Source organism: Crocodylus porosus, unplaced genomic scaffold, assembly GCF_001723895.1.
Source record: "Crocodylus porosus isolate Cpor-Errol unplaced genomic scaffold, CroPor_comp1, whole genome shotgun sequence".
Classification (NCBI taxonomy): domain Eukaryota; kingdom Metazoa; phylum Chordata; order Crocodylia; family Crocodylidae; genus Crocodylus; species Crocodylus porosus.
The window spans coordinates 5,568,741-5,592,510 of NW_017728921.1; the positions used below are offsets into that span (position 1 = coordinate 5,568,741).

Sequence of the window (23,770 nt, forward strand, 5' to 3'; positions counted from 1 at the left end):
GACCCTGTTCTAAAGGTTGAAGGATTTTGCTTACTGCCACCCACCCCAGGAAACTTAGAAGTGGATCACCCATAAGTCTATCAGCACTGCTTCCTGAATCAGCAAAAGGGATCACTTACAAACTAATATGGGGGTCCTTTTTCCCCCACCAAAGCCTGAATAAACTGCCTCTCCAATGCTCAGACTGAAGTGTTGACTTCCTAAGCTTGGTCCCTATTCCATCATGGAGCCATGTTTGAAATCATCTTCCATTAACAAGCAACACAACAGCAGCATATATTACAAGTGTTCAGGCACCATGCCATGACTCTATTGGAAGGAAGGAGGTAAATTATAAAATGTGGCTTTTTTTGGTGCAATTATTCTGTAACAGAGACCTTTACAGAATAAAACTGTCTCTACCCTTGGTATATACTGAAACCATGTCAGTACCAAGCCAGCTACAACTGTTCAAAAACACAATCAGCAGGCGCAGTTCTACTCTACTTTCTACCCCATCTAAGCAACAAAAGCAGTCAAGCCAATAACTTGATCAAAACATGAATCCAAGGAGCTGGATGAACTCTAACTGTAATGTAAACTGGTTTCACACTGCCACTGCAACAGCTAGGGCTTGTCCACAGCAAAAATGCAGCCTTACCATAACAGGATCAGGGAATAACCAACTCGTCTGTCCCTGGGCTGTGAAAGTGCAGGGCCAGGGTTTCCATGGAGGCTAGTCCCAGAAGCACTGGCAGGGCACATGGCTGGGTGGGTGGGGAGCTCCTCTGAGGCTGGGGCTGGGATCTTGCAGTGGGGGCAACAGCGTGGTCCAAGGCCCGGCAGAGCTGTGATCCCCTGCTGGAGGCATGCAGGCAGCAGATTGTAGTTCTGACCCGGCTCCGGATCACACTGTCACTGCTGCAAGATGGCAGCCCCAGAGCAGCTACCCGCCCAGCTGCAACCCCTGCCAGCGCTGCTGGTGCCCAACTCCATGGAAACCCTAGCCCCACCCTCACAGCCCCTGGCTGCTGAGGTCTCCATGGAAACTGGCTGCAGTGACACAGGCAAGGGCTGCTGGGAAATGGAGTCCCCCGCAGTCCAATCCAGCCTGTCGGCCAGACTTTGCCTGCCCCTTCTCTCCATGGGGACAGTAACGGTTGAGCTTTGCAAACCAGTCCAGCATTTTAAGCCCACGTGAATCACTTACGTTTTTACACGTCTGTTAATAAACCTATGAAGCAAAAGACAAAACAGCAGGTCATCATTGCTCTTCTAGGCTCCGACCGTGCAGCAGCTGCTGCTTTTCAATCGCTGCATTTGGGATTTTATTCTCCTTTTCTAAACTGGTGGTCCATGATGCACCACAGCACTAATTTGACAGGGGAGAACAGGCCATTGCTCTGCTGCTTAACAGTACCCAGCTCCTTATAAATGTCATATTCTGATATTTCATAGGGTAGAAATCGTTCCTGGGTCTCATGGGGCACGTCGGGCTCTGTGACCCAGACCAAAAACCCACAGCCCGCCGCCGCGGCCGTGCCCTCGCCCACCTCCACCTCCCGGCCCGTCCCAAGTTCTCAACTAGAGCCCCGCCCCCGCCCCCCATTGGATAGCCCTCCACCATGTTCCGGAATGTTGACAGCGCCGCAGTCTGCTGGTTGGCTGGCAAGCCCGCCACTCAAAAGTAGGGGCGGGGCCAGAGATATAAACGAGGACGCAGCGGTGGGGGAAGGGGGCACGGAGCAGCTTGCTCCTACCGGGGGCGCCAACCGTGACCTGGTGCGTGCTAGGGGTCGCTACGTTCCTACCTGCATGTCTGCGCGCTCAGCAGGCCGCGTGCGCTTGGCGGGGGGCGAAGTGTTCTCCGGCGGCCGTTAGGCAGTAAACAAGCGCGAGCTGCCTCCTTCCGCCCCGCGATTGGCGGCGGGGATTCGAACGTGAGAGGGCAAAGGGCACGCCAGGAGGTGTCCCTGGCGGGGATTGGCCGGCCGGGCCACGCGCCAGACCCGGGCCCGCGCGCCGATTGGCTGAAGTCGAGGAAGATGCGCGATGTGCGCCTCCGTGTCCTGATTGGCCCATCCGGCTACGCGCCGGACAGGCTCCCGGCACACGATTGGCGCCAAGGAAAGCGGATGCGTGAGACGGCCCCCGTGATTGGCTGGCAGGCTACAGGTTTAGGCCGGCGAAGGGAAGGGGAGGGTGGTGCCTCTTAGCTTCGGCTGTGCATGCGCGGGGGAGCAGTGACTCAACGAGGAAGTGAGTTGCGCGTGCGCACTGGGCGTTCGGCCTGCTCCCTGAGGTAAGAACGGCGTGCGGGGGCCGTTAAGCTGTCGCCCCGCGGGGGCCCCTGGGAGCGCCCCGGCGGTGACCTCCCCGCGGGCTCATCCCGCCCCGGTCTCCCTTCGCGCTGAAGCGAGCCTCGGAGCACCCACCTGTTACGTCCGCCCTGAGAGGCTGAATTTGGGTGACCTATCAGCAAAGTGGACACCTGTTGCAAAATTTTGCGGCCCCCTAAAGTGTGGAGGGGCCTTAGGTCATGAAAACTAAGCCTTTATCAACAAGTTGGACACTAATTGCGAAATGTGGGGGCAGGCCCTGAAGTGCGGGGGGGCCCTTAGAGGGTTAACTTTCATGACCCATCAGCAAATTGGACACTTGTTGCAAACCGCACAGCAGTGGCAGCATTAGCGGGGGGGGGCAAACCTGGGCCCCACACTTTAGGGAGCCCCTAAATTTTGCAACAAAATCCATCATTTAGTTGCTAGTGCCACCAAGTGGCCGGTAACAACAGTAAGGTTTGGGGGTGGGGAGTATCTTTTTCATTCCCTTAATACTTCTCTCCTGCAAGGAGGTACAGATATTAGAGAGCTAACACACTTTTAAAAGCAGTGTGGAGCAGGTGGCTTGCATATGAAAGCCCTTTATTCTTGGTTTTAAACCCATAGACTGTGCCATCAAATTGGTTTTTTTCATTTGGAAGAATAAATGGTATCGAAGTCACCTGCACAGTCCTTCCCACGCTCACCTGTCTGAACGCATCAAAGCCCTGACCTGGACAGGGCGGTGTATTTCCGTCCTTCAAGCCCATTTGCTCCATGATCGATTTGTTTTAAACTCTGAAAGAACCAGTTTTGATGTAGGTCTAGGGCTGGGAAGGGGAAAGTTACTCGGGAGTAGAGTCCCATCAGTCAGATGAGTGCTAAACACCACAGCAACAAGATTAGTCTGGAATAAAATTGACAAATCTGGGAAACACTTTTAGTAGAGCCAACAAAGACTGTAACAGCAAAGACCTATAAGTAATATGGTACTCCAATATACTTACAAAATTGGAGATGGGATCAAACGAATTTTTTGAGTTTAACAAAAAAAAAGTTTGTTTTCTGTTTGTAAACTTGAGCTAAGTGGTGACGCTGTAAAATATTCTGTTTAGTGATCACAGTGTCATTTCTATTTGGTTTTTGTAGAGATATTAATCATTAACGCAGTATTATTTCTGTCCCCAAACCACCCCAAGGTGTTTTGTGTAAAAATTGTACAGGGTATAGGTAGAAAGTTATTATCATCCAGCATCAAAATGCTTCCGTCTGGGGGGTCGAACATATCTTTAGCACCACATGACACAGCAGTGTAGAATAGAAAATGAAAATTAACTTTTTTGCAAGTGAAATTCATAGAGGTAGAATGCATTTTGCTCCTTCTTGAAACTTGAGTAACGTGATTTATGATCACCCAAAAAGTCCTGCATAGTATTAAAAGTTCTGGTTGGTAATGACCCTTGTATTTTATTTGAAAGATAACAGGGCCTTGTTTTAGTACAGTCAGTATAATGTGTCATCAGCCAAACTGCTAACTTCAGTCGCTTTCTGTACCACCTACATGGTGCTTGGAGGTCTCTCGGCCAGGTACGTTATTATCTAGCAAAGAGTCATTTTCTGCTTGACGAGCCTAGGCTGGTTTTCATTGCCGTTGTGTCACTAACTTGAAATTTTTAGCTAATTTTATTGTAGTCTGCAAAGAAACTTAAATTGAGTTCTCATTAGCTGGGTCACCTTAGTTATACACTGGCTCCTGGCAGAAAGTGTTGGTATCTGCAAAGAAACACGCATGTGCCCAGGGTTCTTGTGCAAGAAAAGCTGGGGATGTTTGTCATAATCTTGAATACACCATTTCTGTTCAACTCCTGACAAAGTGCTCAAGTTTTGGTTTGATTGGGCCTTCTCCTGAAATCATCTGGTCTGTGGGACAGATTCATTCCACAGTCTGTGCTAGCATGGTGGGGAGTTGTAGTCTTGCCCCGTTGCGGAGCCAGCATTACTGAAATAGTACGGGAGAGTCGGCTGGGGATGTGCTAGTCTACTGCATTTCCCAGGAATCCTCCAGCAGGAGGGCTTCTACTGGTATTGCCATGACTTAGACCTGCCTTCCTTGACCCAACAGAGTCTTTGTACCAGGGCTTGTCCTCCCTCTGGACAGCAAAGGTATTCTGTGAGGGTAGAATTATGCCTTCCACTGCCAGCAAAAGCAAATGTGGACTCAATGGGAGGCTTACAAATCTGATTGTAGGTGTGTGCTTAACCTCCTCTTCTTACCTAAGTGACAGAGACTTAATGAGGAAGTATTCTGGCCCCAAATATTTTAGTAGAGCTAGAATTTAACCCATAACATGTTGCCTTTCATGCAACTGGTACTTTGGACCACTTTAAAAAGTAGAGTCCTGAAAAGCTACAAGGACATTGCAAGTAGTTTGCATTCCACCTGAACTAAGGAACGCCCCCAAATTTACATATTTTGTGCAAACACCTTTTAGTCTCTTCTCAACTTGTTGCCATTATACAGATCCCTGTTAGGAGTAGCAGGTTAACTTTTGGCTAGTTTAAGAGAGAACGTTGCAGCCTCACATCAGTTTGTTTGAATTCTTACTATTCCAGAGTCTCACTTTCGTTGCAAATTGCAACATCCTATAGGACACTTTAGATTAACATGAAGTGCCTGTGTATTATCTACAATAGCCGCAGATGTATTATAATGTTAAAACAATATTTGTATTTTTTTTTTTCTATTTCAGGTTCTATTGAAGGGGAACTCTTGTCTCCAATTCTTTATGAACGATTTAGGCTTATTTTACTCTATGACCTGGCTGCCTAAAATAGGTGTAGTATCTTGGAGGCCATGGACTTTGAGGAAGCAACTGTTTTTATCACCCAGGCAGTCTGTGCCTCTCTTCCAAGTAGCAGGGAAGAAGACTTCTCGTGATCTTCTTGCACTAAGTGAGACAGAATTAGAAGAACAGTTTGTAAGAGGTAGTGGCCCTGGAGGCCAAGCAACTAATAAAACAAACAACTGTGTTGTCTTGAAGCACATTCCATCTGGGATTGTAGTCAAGGTAATTATGTGGTAGTGTTTTGCGTGGTAAAGAAGTTTGGTAATAGCCTGCTGGCAAAGCTGCGAACTAGTGGTTTAAGCCAATATAAAATCCTAAAGTTCTAACTTTTCTGTCTTGATATTTACAGTTGCTGTATGTTGCTTTATTTTTCCAGCATTTTTAAGGCCACCTTATTAAAATTAGACTACAGAATCACAGAAAGCTAGGGATAAAAAGAAGCTCAGGATGTCTTGAAGAAAGAAGGCAGGGGGTCAGACTTACAGGATCCCTTAAATATTAAACACCTCAAAAACCTGAGCATTGTGTTATCTAGCTGCCAGTAAATGCAGGGGAGTGTGTGTGTGTGTGTGTGTGTTGCTTCTTTGTGATGGTTTTTTGTTTTGTTTTTTTTTTTTACTGCTGTAGCAGAGAGGCTAGTTCTTTGAAACCATTATTTTGATTACTAGTTCAAATGAAATATTATTTGAGGAATGATTCTGAAGCTCATTATCATGTTAAAGAGAGAGACTTGATAACCCTTCAGAAACTGTTATGACAGGTGTTTTCTTTTTTGCTTGTCCACTTACATTAATAACTCTGAAACGTCAAATATTAGTTTCCCAGGTTCGGGGGAAGGAAGAGGGGAGTTGATGCAGTAATGCCCATGAGTTGAGGGCTGTAAGATCAGACCCTATGTTAGTACAACATACATAATAAAAGGAAAAAAGTGTTTCTAAGTGAAATTACATTCAAAATAAAAAATATCCAACTGTATTTTTTCAGTGTCATCAAACTAGATCAGTGGAGCTGAACCGAAAGAGAGCTAGAGGGATACTGCAAGAAAAAGTTGACCTATTTTACAAAGGTGAAGATAGTGATGTTTTCAAAGAGAAGATGGAAGCAGGGAACAAAAAGCAAGAGAAGAAAAGAAAAGCAAAGGAAAACCTGGAAAGGAAAAAACAATTTAAAGAAATGCAAGAACTGGAGAACAAGGAACTGTGAATGAAGTGATATGTCTACTTAGAGGAAGGACTGACTTTACCAGTTCCCCTGAAAACAGCAAGTATGTTAATTTTTCCATCATTTTGATGCCATAGGACTTCCCAAACACTACTGAAAATATTGAGTAATGAATGAGCATCCATTAGCAAAAAACAAGGCACTTAACCACTGGCTAACAACAGTCACATTTCAGCCTCAATCCACTGCCTCATTCCCCACATTCAACAGTTAACCAACTATTCATGCTGAGTTTAAGGCAGTTTTGGTAAAAGAAGCAACACAATCATTTAGGCCTTGTTGCCGTGCATCTTACTGATTTTTGTCTTCTACATAGTCCATGGAGACGGAATAAGAAAAAACACAATAGACTAAGAATAGTCTTTTCAGAGTATGAGGATTTAGGCATATAATCATCTCTTTTAGTCTGATGCTTAAGTTTCCTCTACATAAAGATGAGGGCATCACTAAAACATAGGACAACCCATAATCATTGCACAGGCAGTATTCCTACTGAAGTCAGAATTGCCTTCATAAACTACAGGATATCAAATAAACCAGCAATAGAATAATACCTTGTTCTTACACAAAGAAGTGGAGGATACTGTAGACTGAAAAATCAACTGTGGAGAGAAAAAGGACTTAATCTTAAATATTCTTAAGCAACACAGTCCCTTTCCCACCTGTAAGTTTATCGGGTGCTCGCCAGGATCTGGTGGAACGTCTGCTTACCAGAACACCCCAAGGGAAGACAAAACTCCTCCACGACTGTTTCAGGCTGGACGTAAGAAGAATTTCTTTACTGTCCGAGCCCCCAAGGTCTGGAATAGATTGCTCCCAGAGGTGGTTCAGGCACCTACCTTGAATGCCTTCAAGAGAAATTTGGATGTTTATCTTGCTGGAATCCTATGAACCCAGCTGACTTCCTGCCCCTGGGGCAGGGGGCTGGACTCTGATCTTCCGAGGTCCCTTCTAGCCCAAATGTCTGTGAAGTCTATGAAATTGTGTTTAGTCTTAGTCACCTTTCTTTGGGTTTCCATTGTATACTAAACATCTACCTTCAGTAATACATTCACAGCTTCATTTATCATGCAGAGTTTTGATATAGCAAAACAGAACATTTTATTACGTGTATGAACTTTACCTCAAAGGGTCCTCAGTCTTGTTTGAAATATGTCTCTAGTGTTATTTGATTGGGAAGTAGTTACAGTGTGTTGTCACATAAATGCTAATTTGAATCCAGAGATGTTCGACTGATCTTCCTCTTAAAGAAGAAAAATGTAGTCATGCCTGGAACTTGTATCATCTCTCATGCATGTACCATGGATTGCTACAAGAAGCTATGCTCCAGCAGTGAAAGGGTAGGGAGAGGGCTTCCAAAAGGACATTTGTGGCACTTAAGAAGGTTTGTGGGTGCAGTGGGTTAGTTGTTCTTTAGGAAGAGGAATAGAGACAGCAAACAGCCTTACCTCCTTCCTGCAGGGACTGCCTGCCTGCATCCAACTATGCCATGGAAGGAGCATCTCTAGCTGTGTGCAGTCGTGTTCTCTATTCTGATCCCAGATTTGAGCCTTACACGTGGAAGTTAAACCTTTACCTATCTAACCAGGTTCTTTTGTACATTTAACATTAGGTGGATTAAAGGCACTCTACATGGTTTTAATACAAATTGTTAATGAAAATAAGTTTTATTACATCAAGTAATAAATACATACAAAGATGCAAATAACAGTTTTAGTCATTTATCCAGAATGGTTTTTTTTTTTTTCTTCTTTTCTTTTTTTTGGCAAACTTGCAACTGAAATCTTCAGCCTTAGTGTGAAAATTAGTTTTCTGGGACCTTGTTATTGTTTAATAGGTTGCCCTGCCTCCTGTATAACTCATGCACTTTAAATGGACTCCAAAGTACTAACAATCATGCAAATGCTTATGCAAAAAAAGGGTTATTTCTAAGCGGGAATCTATGCTGTATGACACTGTGTGATATAGCAGACTACTAGGTAAAACGTGCTATCTCTGCATTTATTTAAAAAAATCCTTGGAAATTATGTCAAAGGATGGAAGTTTGACAATCTGGGGTTACGTGAATAGGCAAAAAAAAAAAGAATGAGACTGCGGCTGAATAGGAAGGGAAGTGAAGTATAGCCTGAGGGATAGAAAGCATTCCTTTGCATGCAGTTCAGCCTCAACAATCTTTAGAAATAATTTGGGGAGTTTAACATCTTAAAAAAATGCAAAACCTTGTCAGTTGAAAAAAAATCCTTGTTTTTCTCATTCTTAACTACATTTTTAAGGGCAAAAAAAGGAACATAAAACATTCAAAATAAAAGGATTTATCTGAATGTTTTGAAAGTCACCAAGGGAATAACTAGTACTCTTCCTTTGTAAAGAGGTGGAAAATCTTTTAACTGAATTAGTGGGCTAGGATCTTGCATTCCGTTCAGTCTCAGCCAAGCATTCTCGAACTAATCCTCTAGCATGAATGATGCCTGCAAAAGAATTGTACATTTTTGAGCATCTCATCCAGGTGCCAACTAAGGAAGTGAAAGTTCACAGGGAAAAAAAAAACAGCCTTTCCATTCTAAAATAACTTGCAAAGCTTCCACAATGCCCCTTAGGGAAGGCAGCTTCCCCACCCCCACAAACCACCACAGCTAAGAAGTTTTTCTCCCCCAAATTGGCATCTGAAGTTTGAAGGGGGTCCAGACCAAAGTCCTCAGCCCCCTAAAGGTGGCAGCTCCACATTCAGTCAGATTTAAAGTTTGTGCCTATCTACATTTAGAAACCTGACCTTTAAAAGTGGGGGTCTTGCACAGTTGTCATTTGACTAGTGATTATTTTTTAGTGAGATTATCAAACCCTGAGGTAGTATTTGCTCTGAGAGGATGTGTCTGGAAAATCTAAGCCATAATAGCAGCCCCCTGCAAGGAGTGGTGTCTGGAGAAGGGAAGCTTCTGTAGTGATTTCCTCTTTTTAGTAACACTGGGGCAGCTCCAGCCAGGAGAGTTTTAGTGTAGACTGCCATCATCGTTTTAAGCACTGGCCTCTACCCTTGCTCAGATCCAGTGGATTTGAATTGAAACATTTCCAGGAGCTTAACTCCCTTGAGTTCTGAAAAATCCCAGCCTTGGTATAATACCAGCAGCCAATCTAGATTCAAGCTCCCAGTGTCATTAAAAGCAGTGAAGTCTCAGCTTGTGTTGGGAACAAGAGATATTTTATAGCCAGATTTACCCACAGCAGAGAAGGGTACTTTTTGGCAGTACAACAAGAGAGATTAGGCTGATTTCTCAGCTCACTCCTCCTGTTCCTTAACAGGAGGGAAACCTTACAGGCAGGGTACTCTGCCTTCACAGAACTGCTAATCCAGAGACTTTTAGGTCCCAGCTACAGTCCCCAAAGGAAGAATTGTTCATTAAGTCATTACAGTGAAAGGTTCTGCAAAAGAGTTATGTGTCTACACGCAAATATTTGCGTCCTGTCTAGAAAGGCTGATGCATACTCCAGGCAGCACATTAGGTGTCAAGGTGCCTAGTATATGCAGCACAGGTCCAGTCCCCTGAGTTATGTTGGAAACTGGGATTAGTTGATTTTATATCTTAATAACATGGGTGGGCTTTGAAACTAGTGGGAAGGAGTCCTATTCTGGAAGAGGCATGTATGTCAGGTGCCTTTCCACTGCTGCAAACCACCCAAGCACGTGCACACGTGTTAATTCCCTCTCCTGGGCGTAGATTTTTGCAGCGTTGGCAAATTAGCAAGTTAATCAGCCACTTGCACAGCCACCTACCAGCATTACAGACAGGGCCTCGATCTTCAAACCATGCTGTGCAAACATTTGCTGTGATAGCCAAAAGCACGACTCACTTTCCTCTTACAAGCAGCTGAAGTAAAGGTGATGTTCACGCTAACAGTCTGCATCTTGCCAGACCTCTCCCAAGTTGTCCTATTAGCCTATTGCCACTCTTGATCTATTGACATTGACTCAGCCAATGCAAGAGAGAAGTGACTCCTGCAACATTGATTTTAGTCCAGCCAGATTCCACTTATCACTTTTCAGCAGACTTTATAGCATCCTTTCCCAGAACAGCTACTAGTCATTTTATTGCATGTCACGGCAGATATATTACTCCCCCATTAACGGTTGAGCTTTAAATAAAACCTCTGTAGTCCTGGGCAAGCGGAGAGTGGATTTGCAAGGTGGTGAAGTTATGTCTGCTACAAACACATACTCTCTTCAGTCTGAATGTACGAGCCAAGCTCAGTGCATGGATCAAAGCAGCTGAAGTAGGGGAGGAAAAGGCTTTATGCCTTGCTGCCACAGGGTACGGCAGCCTGGGAAACTACACTCGGCTGCGTACGCCCTCACGGGTCACACTAGCAGTCAGAGTGCCCCCATTCCTTCAGGAACATCCCTCCCACGGGTCCTGAAGAGGGAGATATAGACAGTCTCGTTTCCCCTCTGCTGCCAGGAAAAGACGTTTGTGACCCCTTTTAGCTGTGTGAAGGAAGCTGTAGAGTTAATTAACGGAGCCCTTAGACCCCAGGAGCCTCTGGCTCCCTTCAATGTAATTATGTTCAATTATCAATGCGCATGGGAGTCTAAGCATCACAAACTTGGGGGCAGGAGAGAGTAAGACGCCAGCTGCTGCTGCAGCGTACTGCTGTACTACTCAAGTGCATGTTACCTTTTTCTCTACTGTCCATTTAACATACAAGTCACTGACACAACCTCGTTCAGCTAAGGCTTGTTGGGCTGAATACAGTTCTCTGGTGTGACACAGACCCTTTGATTTGTGGTTTGAAGTCTATAGGAGAGACCCTACGTGACTAAGGGCATGTCTACACAGCAAACCTACCACCCCAGGCAGCAGCATCCTCACACGCGCACACTGCACTGCTCCCCACGACAACTGCATCTACGTGGTGCTTCAGGCAGGCTAATCAGTGCTGAGTGACAGGGCCGATTAGTCCTTTCCTGTGCTAAGGAACCCACCTGCAGCACTGCACAGATGCAGCTACTGCTTCAGGGCCAGGAGATAATTCAGGCAGAGCAACATGCTGTGTTCAAGGGCACTGCCGTTTTGCCTGGTAAGCAGAGCCATCCCTAGGGGTGTGCAGGGCATACAGCATATCAGCCCATGTGGGGCCAGGGGTGGTGAATGAGGGGGCAGGGGCGGCAAGCGGCCAGAGCACAGAGCCAGCGGTGCGTGGCAGCCACGGCAGAGCTGGCAGTGTGCAGTGGCCACAGCCAAGCTGGTATGCCACTGTCCTGTATGGCACTGTCTGCAGGGGCCCCCCAGAGCACAAGACCTGGGGCGGCTGCCCCAATTCACCGCCCCCCAGGGACACCCCTGCTAGTAAGTTTGCCTTGTAGTTATGCCTGACGTTACCAGAAACAGAGACACATTGAGGGGCTGGGCAGTTATGCTAACTTGGAGCCCTCTCTGTGCCATGCACTGGTTTCTCTTGATAGATGTCAGTGATTCCATCGTCTATGTTAACTAACTTAACTAAGTTAAGACATCTCAAATGTCTGCCCTCTGCGGTTGTCAGAAAACAATCTGTAAGCAATATACATGAGAAGACAGATATGTTTTACATGTCTAGTAAAAATTACCTCGTTTTAGCCTCTCCATGGCACTTTTACTTCCCGCATACGTGGGTCTAATTTCTTTTCCTAATTCTTCTATGATAGCTAGGAGTTCTGCATATTTGCTTTGTGGTACTTGACTGCTGCTGGTACCCTACAGTTTGAAAGAAGTTAATCTGAGTTACACAGTGAAAAACAAACAGCTGGAAAGAGCAACTATTTCACAGAGCTTGTCCTGGCCATTTGCACTCCAATTTTAGAAGGCTATGAACATGATGCAGCTGTAGCTCCTGTTTTTGTAATCAGATGCTGCTCAGGTGCATTATCTCTTCTCACCCAGCTGCAGGACTGGAGCCTTGGGTTGTAAAGCATTTCATTTAGACAGCACTGCAAACAGAGTTAACAAATGCAACCCCCTTGTTACAGCCTCTCCCCCTCCTCTCTCTCCCCACCACACTTTTCACTTTCTGTACTCTAAGTACAAGTACAGGCAGAAAAACGTTTACAGAATAAGTTGAACTAGGGGGGAGTTAGTGGGACACAATTACAAGAAAATGGTTTACACATCAAAAGAAAGCGTCCTTCCCCCTGTTAAACATTAGAAGCTGCCCCGAAGTGGGAAGTTAGATCCCTGCAGCAGCCGACAAAGAGGCTTGGCTCATGCAGTGCAGAACACTGAAAATTGTAAATTACCCACAGAAAACGATTAGGAATGCAATACTGCTACTATTCATTATTTGTAACACAGTAAGTGTTGAGTTGGTTTCAGCCCTGAACATCAGATCACGAGCTATCCTCATTTTATATCCTCACCTTTGTCTTGGAACACAACTCGCATCATGGTTCACCATGAGTCAGAAAAGCAGAGGCTAGTGGGCAGCTATTAACTAATCCCTGATGAGCATTATAATTATTCTAGTATGACATGAGGACGCATGTAATGACTCTGTTTGCCATTTGGATTTTATTTCCGAGCCCTGGAGAGGGCACATGGACAACAGCCCACAATTTACTAGCTTGAGCAAGGGCATTGTCACCAGAAAGATCAAAACAAAAAAAATTTGAATGTTACCTGCATCCCTTGTGTGTAGCCTAGGGACGGTGGTCCGTAGTCATTTATAAGTTGTCTGTATTGTGCAGATGTGGCCATACTTGTGGAGGGAGAGTGAACGCTTCCAGCTTCCAAGAGAAAAAAAAACTAAATCAAGACTTATTAGCTAAAGATGGATTAGTCAATACACATTAGGACTCAGTTTAGTGGGCTTTTTTCTCCTTTTTTTAAACCGTAACCTGATTCTTCTTCTCCCAGCCCACTAACGTCAATTAAGAGTCACACTATTCATTGGAAACCGTACCAATGATTAGCATCGCAGTCCTTTCACAGCTACTGTACATTTGAAAACAGTGCAGGCTGTAACATTAGCCACAGCATTTGCACTCATTCAAGGGAAGTCCAGTATAGCATTGCAGGTTGCTCTGCAGACTTACTGTAAACACAGAGGAGCTGTATTTTTGCTCATGCCCTACAAATTAAGTCCAACACCAAGCTATTTTCAATTTAACAGCACAGATTACGATCAATTTTTACATCTCAAAGTGTCATCAAGTGGACAAGGCAAAATTACCCTCACTGCCAGGACCACAACTCAGAACTGGCGGCAATCGGATGAAGTGTCTGGGTCCCTCTGTTCATTGTGTGACATCAGCAGTGAATACTGTTGCTATTTTCTACCCTCTTCTGTGATGTCAGACCCTTCTAACCAGTCAGGTCGCACCATGCAAAAATAAACCAAAGTAATGTAAAACTACCCAGTTTGAGGGGGTTTTTGGTTGTTAAGTTCTAATGTTTCCTAAGATTTCCAGACTTCAGGGGGTGGCGACACTGCTGTAATACAACAGTCTCAATATAAAACACACATTTACTTTTTTCACTATCAGGCTTTACGGTCTCCTAAAGTGTCTACTGGCTGAGGCACTACTTTGGGGGACAATAAATCCCAATGTGGATCTTAACAGAAGCAATTATTGGCTTAATGCTCCTTGTTTGGTTAAAAAATAGTTAATTCCTTACAAAGACAGACTGCATCAAGCATAGCAGCTTCTGGAGGGTGACTTGTTCTGAAGAGAGCAAGGTGAGATATTCATACAGCACAGGAACTTCTCCATCAAGCCCACCCTCCTTCAAAAAAAGTGTTTCCTTTAGGATTACATTAATCAATCAATGTGGCTTTTTTAAACTAACCAACAGGCCCTTCCTTAATGAGTTCTGCCAGGGTGGTTGATCAAAGATCTGTCCCACCAATGGCAAAATTGTTGTGGGTTTTTTAAATTTGTGTCTTTGTTCTTAATATGTTTGGGAGAGAAATGGGGGTGGGAAATCATTTCCCCCTTTTCCTAAAGGGCCACAAACTGTTCAAAGGGATGTACGGGATACAAATCCAGCATCAGATCCCCCTGATTTAAAGACCCAACCACCATCCCCTTTACAGTCTACTAATGGCACCCATCCATCTTGTCTCCTTATCTTCCCACTGAAACAGCCTCCTCGATCATCTGTCATCCATCCTTTTCAGGAAAATGCACCATTAAGCACACGCTCACACACACACACACACACACACACGCACGCACGCACACCTCTGCCCATGTTCAGAGCCTTGCCTCACTATGACTTCTGGCCCAGCAGGGACTGCAAAAGCAGACTCAAAGAGACTTTATACCAATAGGTTTTAGCTACTCCTTTGCTTTCCTTTTCCTCATCAAATGCTCCTGGGTCCTACTGTTGCTTTCCTCCCTGTCCTCTTCCCCCAGGGGCCACTCAGACCCAACACTGCTTTTCTGATGGACAGGTCCCTCTCCTATAACCTCCCTCCAAGGGATACTTCCGCTGACTTCCCAAGGGAGACATGCGCCTTGTTTGCCTACCTTGGTTGCCATTTAAAAGACAAGCTACAGTATTAGGATCGGAAGTTGTGCAATTTATAACGTGCTATTTTTGTTGCCGAGTGTTTTAATCCCGATTTCTTTTCTTCCTGGAAAGATGCTATCAGAGGAAACACAAGGCCAGAGTTCAAAGTGTCAGAGACAAGCCTGAGTGCAAAAGGGATATTTTTTGGCAGAATCATTCTGCTTTTGCAGCAATCCCAGGGTATTGTCGTGGCCTTGTGTTTGCTCCCAGAGCAAGGGGTGTTCTCCCCTCATGCTGGCTACTGGGTCATAATAACCTAGTCAAGGCAGGTTGCAGTTTTCATGCCAGTTACTTAGTTCAGACAAATGGCAGGCTCTCACGTAGTCTTTACCTCCATCTGCCAACTCACATGAAAAATCTGAACTGCCTCGTCTTCACAAAGATGTCACACCCAGCTGGCAATCGAACCTCGGCTGACACAAGGTAAGGACACTTCTCTTCCCTACTGAAGACATCAGGACCTTTTCAACTGTGTTTTCTATTCCTACGCTGTGGAATATTAGTTGCCGACAAAAGGCACGTACCGTTCATTGCAAGATTTCTACATCCAGCTCTTAACCAATATTTCTGAGTCAATCGTATGAAGTTATAACCACCACCCAGGGTGCAACTGTGCAGGAGGCAACATCTTTTCTCCAAGAATTGAGGGCTTTACAAACACCGTGCAAGGCAGCAGGGTTTGACTGCACCCACGAACAACTGGTGCCTCCCGAGATGGGGGGGGCACAATTTGTGGGTGGCAGCATCGGCGGCGGGGTGGCAAGCGGTGACCACCTGCAGAAGCCGATGGTGGTGATCAGTGACTCCCCACAGAAGTGTCCAGTTGTGGGGGGGAGGCACATGCCCCATTGCCTGCCCAAAGAGTTGCCTGTGACTGCACCAGTTTTGCAGAAAGGAAAACTGGGATACAGGCAGGTGACATGACTTTCCCCAAGCCCACAAAGCCAAGTCTCCTCTTACAAAGGCTTGCTGTCAAACTATCATGAACAATCTCGCTGAAGTCAGTCCGACAGTTCACAGCAATAAACACAACACCTGGGAATCCGTGCTCACAAGCTCAGGCTCTGAATCGTTTTGGAGAACAATACAAGTGCCCTGACCCCAGTCACTTGTGCTGGCTGCTAACCACCACGCGGACCATGAAGTCAAAGAAACAGGAACCTACCAAAGTCATCACAGCTGGCTGCTACTTAACAGCAATACAGAAGAGACACGTTATTGATCTTCTCAGACCACATTAAAACCAAGCCACATTCCCAGTCTGCACAAAGGTCAAGATGACACAAGGAACATATGGAAAATTTTAAAACCCCCAAAAACCAGTACATGCCCCTTATACGGGAGACAGAGCAGTAAATCTGTAGCAAGATGCCTGCCTGGTCAAGTTGCACAGGTCTGCAAGCTGACAATAAGGCATTGCAGTACCAGGTCGCTGGTCTCTGCATGGCAGCTTCGTTTCATTAGCATGAAAGTAAGAAATATAAGACAAACAAGGAGACTATGCTAGCAGCCTGAGCCCGTCGGACAGCCACAGAAAGAAGCCCAGGACTGGAATTTCAGCGCCATCAAACCCGTTCCCATCTCGTTTTGTTAGTAATCGGATCAATGGAGTGCTGCCACCTGAGCAGCCAGAAATGCTGTATTGTCTACTCTCCCCCTAGCATATGCAGAGCTGGGATGCAGACACTAGAGGCCATTACTGAGTAAAGAATGTCCTGCCAAGTGACAGATCGTGGTAACCATGGTGAGTTTACCTGTTTCTTTGCAGTCTGCATCAAAAATGTAATAAGACATAATGCCATGCGCCAACCACTTTATCAGCAACAGCAGCAGCAGCCGGCACGCAGAACAAAGAGAGGGATTGGACTTGGCTGTGATGCCAGCGCTGTGTGCACGGCGAACGCCCATGTCAGACGCTGTGCCAGTCAAACCCAGCTGGAGGGTGGGACTCCTCACAAGGAACAGAAATGAGAGTTGGTTTGTCTGGGAGGAGGTTGCAATCCTGATAACGAGCTCGGCTGAGGGGTGCTTCATGCACGACAGGGTAATGGACCTTAGCTTTTCCTCAGCCTCCCTCAAAGGTCGATGAGTGAGGCTGCTCAGTTAACCCCTCCTACACCTGCCCGTCTCGGATCACCTAACCCGGGCACTGCCATTCTAACTGGCAGGAAAAATCAAGCCAGCAAGCCCCATGCTATCAGGTCCAGACATGGATGGGTAGGTCTACTGGAAAGAGGACTTGCTCTCCAATTAGCTATGCCGCGTTCATGTAGCCTGGAAGACGAGCTTGATTCACTTCATGCTCACTTGTGCTGGCTGCTAACCACCACGTGGGCCAGGAAGGCCAAGAAATAGGAATCCAAGCAAAATACAAATCCACCTCTTTTTGCCGTTTTCAGTGCAAAATATCCCCAAAGTCTGGGCTGTGCAGATAGGAACGATACACCTGCCAGGAGGGCTGACTATCACACCGGCTCTGGCCACCTCAACCCACTGAAGGTGTTGATGCCATCTCCAGAGCCCCCTGTGGCTTCAATCTTGGCCGCTGCAGACGTCTTCCTCGGCCAGTACTGGGGAAGAAGCCAGTTGGAATGGCTCTCACCACAGCCCGAAATACGTTCTTGGCGGGCGAAGGAGGACACAACTCAAATCCACTCCTCACCTTAGCCCAACTGAGCTCAAGGTGATGGGCCTTCCGCAACTGGGGTGGTGCCTTGGAGGTCACTTCATCCTATTGATCCCACCCAGTAGAGGACTGGCTATTGTTTTAACACAAATACATCAGCTCAGTGCTGCACCTCTAGACCTAGACAGATCGACACACAGGCCTAACATACCAGAAACCATGTAATAGCTGATTGTTCTTTAAGACCCAGCCATTAAGAGTAACACAATTCTGTGGAAATCTCAGCTTTTTAAAAGGCCATTTCTAGCCTTCCAGTTTGCAGAGAACTGCTTGAACATGCAACTCAAATGCACCTGAGAAGTTCAGCAATGCAGGACTGGAAGGGACCTCGTGGTTCGCAGGGGCAAGCGCCTGCGATTGCAGTCACGTTACAGAATCCCATCCAACAACTGTTCAAGCTCCATCTTAAAAATAAATGTCAGGGATTTTTATTTTGTTTGCACTGGGAGGTTGTTCCAAAAGCTCACTCCTCGGATGGCTGGAAGCCTTTCCCGGATTGTCACACTAAATTTATTCATGGTTAATTTATATCTGTTTTGCTCTTGTGCCAATATTGTACTTAACTAAAGGGCAAAGAACAGTTTTAGCAAAAGGCCCCAAATAGATGTACATATTTTTGCTCTCAGACTCACAATTCAAGACCACGTCGCAATTTTGGAGTGAAGGGGCTTAGCAGGACAAGACACAGACAGAGAGGCGCGGGAGTGGCTGATGGTGTCATCAGGGGCTCAGAAAGAGCAACAGGTTCAGACACCCTCCGAATCCGACACGTTCTTTCCTCACCCACTTTCTCCATCCTGTCATTCCCAGCTGCTGTCTGCAAGTCTGACTCAGCATCCTCTAAAGTACATGGGAAGATCTTGTTGACTTAGAGAGGCCTGGAACCAGGCCTTATGTCAGTCCCATTATATATTCCACACGCGTGCGCACGCACGCACACACGAGGCAACTCCTATTTAAATTGCGTTTTGAATGCAAACAGACCAACTGGGAGCTTAATGCACTTGTGCACCCAGACCAGTTACTACAAGGTAAACGAGGGCAGATTTGCACCGGTTTTTCTGCAGGAATTGCCTGCATACTCTCTTACCTCGCAGCACCCAGAAGCTAGCCCACAGGAGCTTGTGCTTCAGTGAAAAAACAGCGCTTTAAATACACAGACCCAAGCCTGTCTTTGAACACTAGCGCACACCAGGAATAACTCTGCTGGATGTTTTTGAGTGACACCAGAGTGAAATGGGTTTAGGTGAAAAGAGCATCAAGCCCTGGAGCGTGCTTGTAGACGGGGCGGTAGTTTCAGCCATTCTGCCTGGGGATTTTCCACAGCTTATTTGCCTCCCTGCAAGTGCCCACACGCCAGGAGCTGGGATCTCCCCCAGGGCACAGGCCCGAATTGTGGACTCAGCCTGGTTCCATTCTCCATGCCCACCAGGCTGAACCAGGGTTCGGTGCCCAAAGAGGAAGTGAGAACAGCTCTTTGCACCCCAGACCCACGGACTCAGTGTGTCCAGAACATAAGCGATGTCCCATGGACATAAGCATCTCTGCCAACGGCTCTCAGGCTGATCTAGCGCAATGGACAGGACTGGAACTGCTGAACTAGAGGCCGCTCGCTCCATGTGTCCTCCCCAATCTTCTTGCATCTCTCCAAGCACCTTAAGGAAAACTATTTGGGCTCAAAGGGTTGGCCCTGATTTTAATCTCTACCAAGTCCCCTTGTGCCCCCCACTTCTGAACCCCTGACATAGGCCGAGTTGTGGAGAGGGGGCCCTAGTGTCAGTAGAGTTAGGCTTGCCATTTCTTTTACACACAAACAAACAGAAGATCCCCAAAAGCTACAATATTCGCTACCCCGATAGTCAAAGATCCTGCCAGATCTTCCCTTAAGCTGCAGGACTTCAGCTCGTGACTGTAGCATTCTTAAGCAAGTTAACATCACACGCAGCCAGGGGATACTCAGGCAAGGTTTTGTGACTCCCAGCTTTTATTTTTAAAGAGTGCAAAATACTTGTCAGTACCCCCAGCACTTTCCTTTCCTATCGGGGAAAGGAAACACAGAGTGGTAACTCGCTTGGTCCTTGACAAAGTGAGTGAGTTACAACTCAGCAACAGCACGTTTCTTCTCAGATCATTTTTAAACACAATACAGACTGCAGAGCACACATCGCATTACGGGCACTGAATTAAGTGCCAGTCAAAAACAGTGCCCGCAAAATGATTAAAGTCTTTAAACTGTGAATCCAAGACAAGTGTACACAAACATTTTGATTTAAACTTCAAAGAGACCAAAAGAGACTCATGTAGTGACAAGCTACCTCTCTGCATCTGGCTCGCACTAACCAGTGTCCTTGCTTTCCGTACGTCCTAGGAACGACGGATCCCACGCTCCCCATGAGACCTGAATAAGGGCACTTGGTAGCTCACTTGCGACCATACCAAGTCTTAAATATCGCTGCAAAGGGTGGTAAGGCAGGAATACGCTCCGGCAGATCTGAGTCAGAGCCTTGATGGTACAAGAAACCGCAGCGGACTGGGTGGGGCGCGTGTGTCCCTCTGCCTCTGCTAGACGGACTTCGATCTGCTCAGCTGCCTGGCACAGCTAAAGGAGATTCTCTTGGCTCAAGCTGGAGGGAATCCTTGAGATTTTGGAGCAAAAAAATCTGAGTTGGGGGCTTGTCTATATTATGGGCCGTGGCCAGCACCATTATGCTGTTGCAGACCCCAAGGGAAGATGCCGCATATGACCAATGAGCTTAACTACATCACTTTCCCAAACAGCACCCGCCAGACTGACAGAAGCCCCCTTGGGTGGCATAGCGATGTTGGCGAGGGCGCGATCCCTTCACATCCACCCATAGCTACACAAGCAACACATTGAACACTGCATACGCAGCGACAGCCCCAGAGGTTCGAATAGACTCTGCGTTTAAAGGCTCACCATCACAAAGTGTAGAGCTAGGATGCTGCCTGTTTTAAAACCCTGGTCAAATCTGTTGCAATGCTCTCCTCTGGATTCTCGATAGAAATGCTTCGGAACAGCTCCATTCCCATCCTGGGATGCGAGAGTTGCGGGGGGCAGGGAAAGGGGAGTGATAAGCTACCGCTTCTTTGAGGATCAGAAACCAAAGATTTCCAGTGCAATTTGTAACGCCAAACACCATTCCCAGGCTGGGCAGATTCTGAGCAAAATGATTAAAAATGCAAACAACACAGAGCCATAAAAGTTCCACAGAAAAGCAGCTGGGGGGAGAGGGGGTTTGGAGAAAGGTACAGGGTCCAACTTTCAGCTCTCACTCACAAGTTGATCCGTTGGAATCAATGGAGAGATACCAGTTTCATCAACTGGGGATTGTCCCTAGTTGGGGAGGGGCTGGAAATCAAAGAGCAACCAGTACTTGGCAGTATCCAAAGAATGGCAAACAATGGGCATCAGCAAGGAATTAAAATGCAGAAGACAGGAGAAAGCAGGAGATGAAGGTACTGGGAGAGATCAGAGGATGTGAGCAGGCAGCATCACCTGTATTAATCAGGACTCATTTTTCACTTTGATATAATTAAAGAATAAAGAGGGCGCCTGCGTCTGTGATTACCTGAACACCTGCCAGCAGTGGGCTTCGAAATTAAGCATCAGCGCTAAATGTTACACCACAAGCCGCCAGGCTCCAGAGAGGGGCGTCCCCCGGGGAAAGCCTCGAGATGCTCGGTGTTGAGTCACACGGGGCCCGAACCGTCAGTGCCCTGCACGATGCATCATCCCTCCCACCTGCGCAGAGTGCGTGTCAAACCGGGTGTAAAACCACACTCCTTGGCTGGGGTGTTAAGGAAGACAAAGCAGGGGGACCAGCAGGGAATCAGGCCCCCCGGCACATCATGCAGGTTGGCGACGTGCAGAGGAGGATGTCTTTCTTCCTCCCCCACTGCATCCCAAGAGCTGGGAAGAGCCTTCTCCCCCCCACAAAAAAATCTATTATCTGCACACAGGCCCCAGCCCTGTGCTGTAGCCCGCCCCGAACCCAAGGCAGTGCAACCGTCTCACCCTTGTCCTCAGAGACGTGGTCCTAAGTCTGATGGCGCTGGTTGCTCCAAGTGAGCGGGCCTGTCGGGGGGGACAGGCTGTGGCCTGACCGCACCGTGCCGTTAAAAATGCTGTTGCACAGGGTGGCTCCTCTCCGTTTTGCCCCCTGACCTGAGCAGAGCTGGCCCGAGTGAACTCTGCTGGGAGGATCCAGCCCCCGGAGCCGTGCTGCCATGGCCTTTCCAGACACCCCTGCGCTGCAAAGCATCTACCTGGGACTCGCAGCTGTCCAGACCCCTGGGCCCTGCAGATGCAGAATTCACAGGGAGAAGCTTCTGCAGAGCTGGTTTCAGGCCAAAGAGGCAGATTTCCTGTTTCTGTCCCCTCTGCATGATAAAGCAGGGGGAGGAAAGGGGGGGGAGAACGTTTGGAAGCAAACCCAGGATTTCCACTCTTAGCTGGTGGCATTTAATTTAGACACAATAGAGAAGCAATCTCCTGAAACCCAGAATTAGGCTCCAGCAAGGAGGGGGTCCATTTGCAGTCACATCACTCTGAATGCGATATGTGTAACTGCAAGGACTTCTTTGTCTAACTCCCTTGGCCTGAGGCCATGGTGCTGGCATTACCAGGAGCTAGAGGAAGGGCTGGCGTGCGAGGGATAATGGCAGAAGACAGAGAGGAAAGAGAGAGCCCATTTTGGATCCCGACAAGAACGTTTTTCATTTAAAAAGACGAGGCGGGTGCCGAGGATGAAATGAGCACAGGACCGAGCGCAAGTTAGGCAGGGAGAGTTGAAGCATCACACAGAGCAGCTGCTGAAAAGCTGCGGAGAGGAGGAAGAGCAGCATGCAGGAATGCAATGCCCCGATCATGGCAGAAGCGGCAGAGATCAGGCCGACAGACCAGCAGCAACGAAAGCGCAGGGAGGAAAACTTTCCGAGCCGCTCCCAGGGCCCATCTCAGGAGCACGCTGGACGCGGGGCTGCCTGTGGCTTTCGCGGGACGAGCTGTGAAGGCTCGTTTTTCTGCCCTGGCTCCATGACACCAGTCAAAAAAACCACAGAAAATTCTCACTCCCCTGCAGTTATCGGGAGATATTTCAGAGATGAGACGTAGGTGCCAGCCAGAGCCAGGACGGCCCGCTCCCACCGCTGGCGGCTTTCTGGGGACACCGCTGCTCTCCGCACCAGGCTGCCACGAGAGTCCCGAGCCAGAATCGCTTCTCGATTACCAGCCCTTCGATTTTCCGAAGCAGCCCAGGGACACGAGGGTAGGCTGCACATTCAGTGTCCGCACCTGGGACACCGCAGACATGCAACCCCTTGCACAAAGCTAAGCAGAGGTCGTAGGACTGGCACTCCGTTTAGCCACGTCTCTCCTGGGGACAAAGCCATGAGCCTGGCTGTAACTGCCACCCTCCCGGTCCCTGGGGCAGAGGGACCTGTCCCCAGTCCCCTCCACTCACCCCGACCACCGGGATCAGACGAGGCAGTGCTGCAAGAGCGCCGAGGGAAACACTTCTCACTCCTCCGTCAGCCAGAAGAAGGTTAAAGAACCTCCTTCCTGTGGGGATTTCATGTCAGACCTGCAGGTCAGGCTGGGGGAAGGAGGAGGGATTTTAAACCCAAACGGTTCAAACCAACTTCTCCATTTTTGTTTTGTTTCCAACCAGAGCGGGGCCGCGCCGCGCCGTGCCCGGGGAGCCCCCGCGCAGAGCTCCCCCATCCCACGCAGCGATCACCCCAGGGACCCCGGCGCCCCTCCGGGCCACGGCCCCTTGGGACAGGGCCAAGAGAGGGCCCAGGCACGGGAACGCGGCAGCGCGCGCACAAAGCGTCTACCGGAGTCTGTCCACACGCAGTCTACACACACTCCCCCTAGACACACGTGCTCAGAGTCTGCACAGAGCGCCTACACACACGGTCTAAACACACACCGTCTGTACACACACCGTCTACATACAGTCTAGAGACACGCTGGGTCTGCACAGAGCGTCTACACGCGCGCACACGCACACAGAGTCTAGACAGTCTAGAGACACACGCAGCCTACACACACACACACACACACACACACTGAGTCTAGAGACACACACTCCAGAGTCTACAGAGCCTCCACGCTCACAGTCCACAGACACACTCACACAGAGCGCCGGCACA

The 23,770-nt window shown here is 47.6% G+C and overlaps 3 protein-coding genes across 13 annotated transcripts in view; 1 reads left to right on the top strand and 2 right to left on the bottom strand.

Moving 5' to 3' along the window:
• Positions 1 to 2,121, bottom strand: part of MPHOSPH9 (M-phase phosphoprotein 9) — a 41,542-nt gene extending 39,421 nt beyond the window's left edge. For 2 of the 4 annotated variants that reach the window (XM_019538878.1, XM_019538876.1), the window contains exon 1: positions 1,791 to 2,114. The gene's annotated coding sequence lies outside the window, so the exon portion shown is untranslated. Of the gene's footprint in view, positions 1 to 1,189; positions 1,505 to 1,790 lie in introns of those variants that run through there. The other 2 variants (XM_019538877.1, XM_019538879.1) reach the window with 2 other exon arrangements.
• Positions 2,122 to 2,198: 77 nt separating this feature from the next.
• Positions 2,199 to 8,075, top strand: CUNH12orf65 (chromosome unknown C12orf65 homolog). Of its 4 annotated transcripts, none has more exons than XM_019538882.1 (5): positions 2,199 to 2,281; positions 4,423 to 4,579; positions 5,039 to 5,368; positions 6,131 to 6,345; positions 6,392 to 6,884. In XM_019538882.1, exons 2-5 carry the CDS (start codon positions 4,511 to 4,513, stop codon positions 6,399 to 6,401), a joined length of 624 nt encoding a protein of 207 aa, XP_019394427.1. In that variant the 5' UTR covers positions 2,199 to 2,281; positions 4,423 to 4,510; the 3' UTR covers positions 6,402 to 6,884. The 4 variants fall into 4 exon arrangements, with proteins under 4 accessions (XP_019394427.1, XP_019394429.1, XP_019394428.1 ...); XM_019538884.1 differs by lacking the exon at positions 2,199 to 2,281 and adding an exon at positions 2,753 to 2,772; XM_019538883.1 differs by lacking the exon at positions 2,199 to 2,281 and adding an exon at positions 7,829 to 8,075 and having other exon boundaries at positions 3,362 to 4,579; positions 6,392 to 6,410.
• A 48-nt stretch (positions 8,076 to 8,123) lies between these two features.
• The window catches only part of CDK2AP1 (cyclin dependent kinase 2 associated protein 1), a 20,934-nt gene continuing 5,287 nt past the window's right edge, over positions 8,124 to 23,770 (bottom strand). For 2 of the 5 annotated variants that reach the window (XM_019538886.1, XM_019538889.1), the window contains exons 2-4: positions 13,012 to 13,118; positions 11,967 to 12,093; positions 8,124 to 8,835 (exon numbers count right to left, since the gene is read on the bottom strand). In XM_019538886.1, the coding sequence (XP_019394431.1) occupies positions 8,768 to 8,835; positions 11,967 to 12,093; positions 13,012 to 13,089 (273 nt within the window). In that variant the 5' untranslated portion in view covers positions 13,090 to 13,118 and the 3' untranslated portion in view covers positions 8,124 to 8,767. Of the gene's footprint in view, positions 8,836 to 11,966; positions 12,094 to 13,011; positions 13,119 to 13,564; positions 13,648 to 21,880; positions 21,959 to 23,076; positions 23,213 to 23,770 lie in introns of those variants that run through there. The other 3 variants (XM_019538887.1, XM_019538885.1, XM_019538888.1) reach the window with 3 other exon arrangements.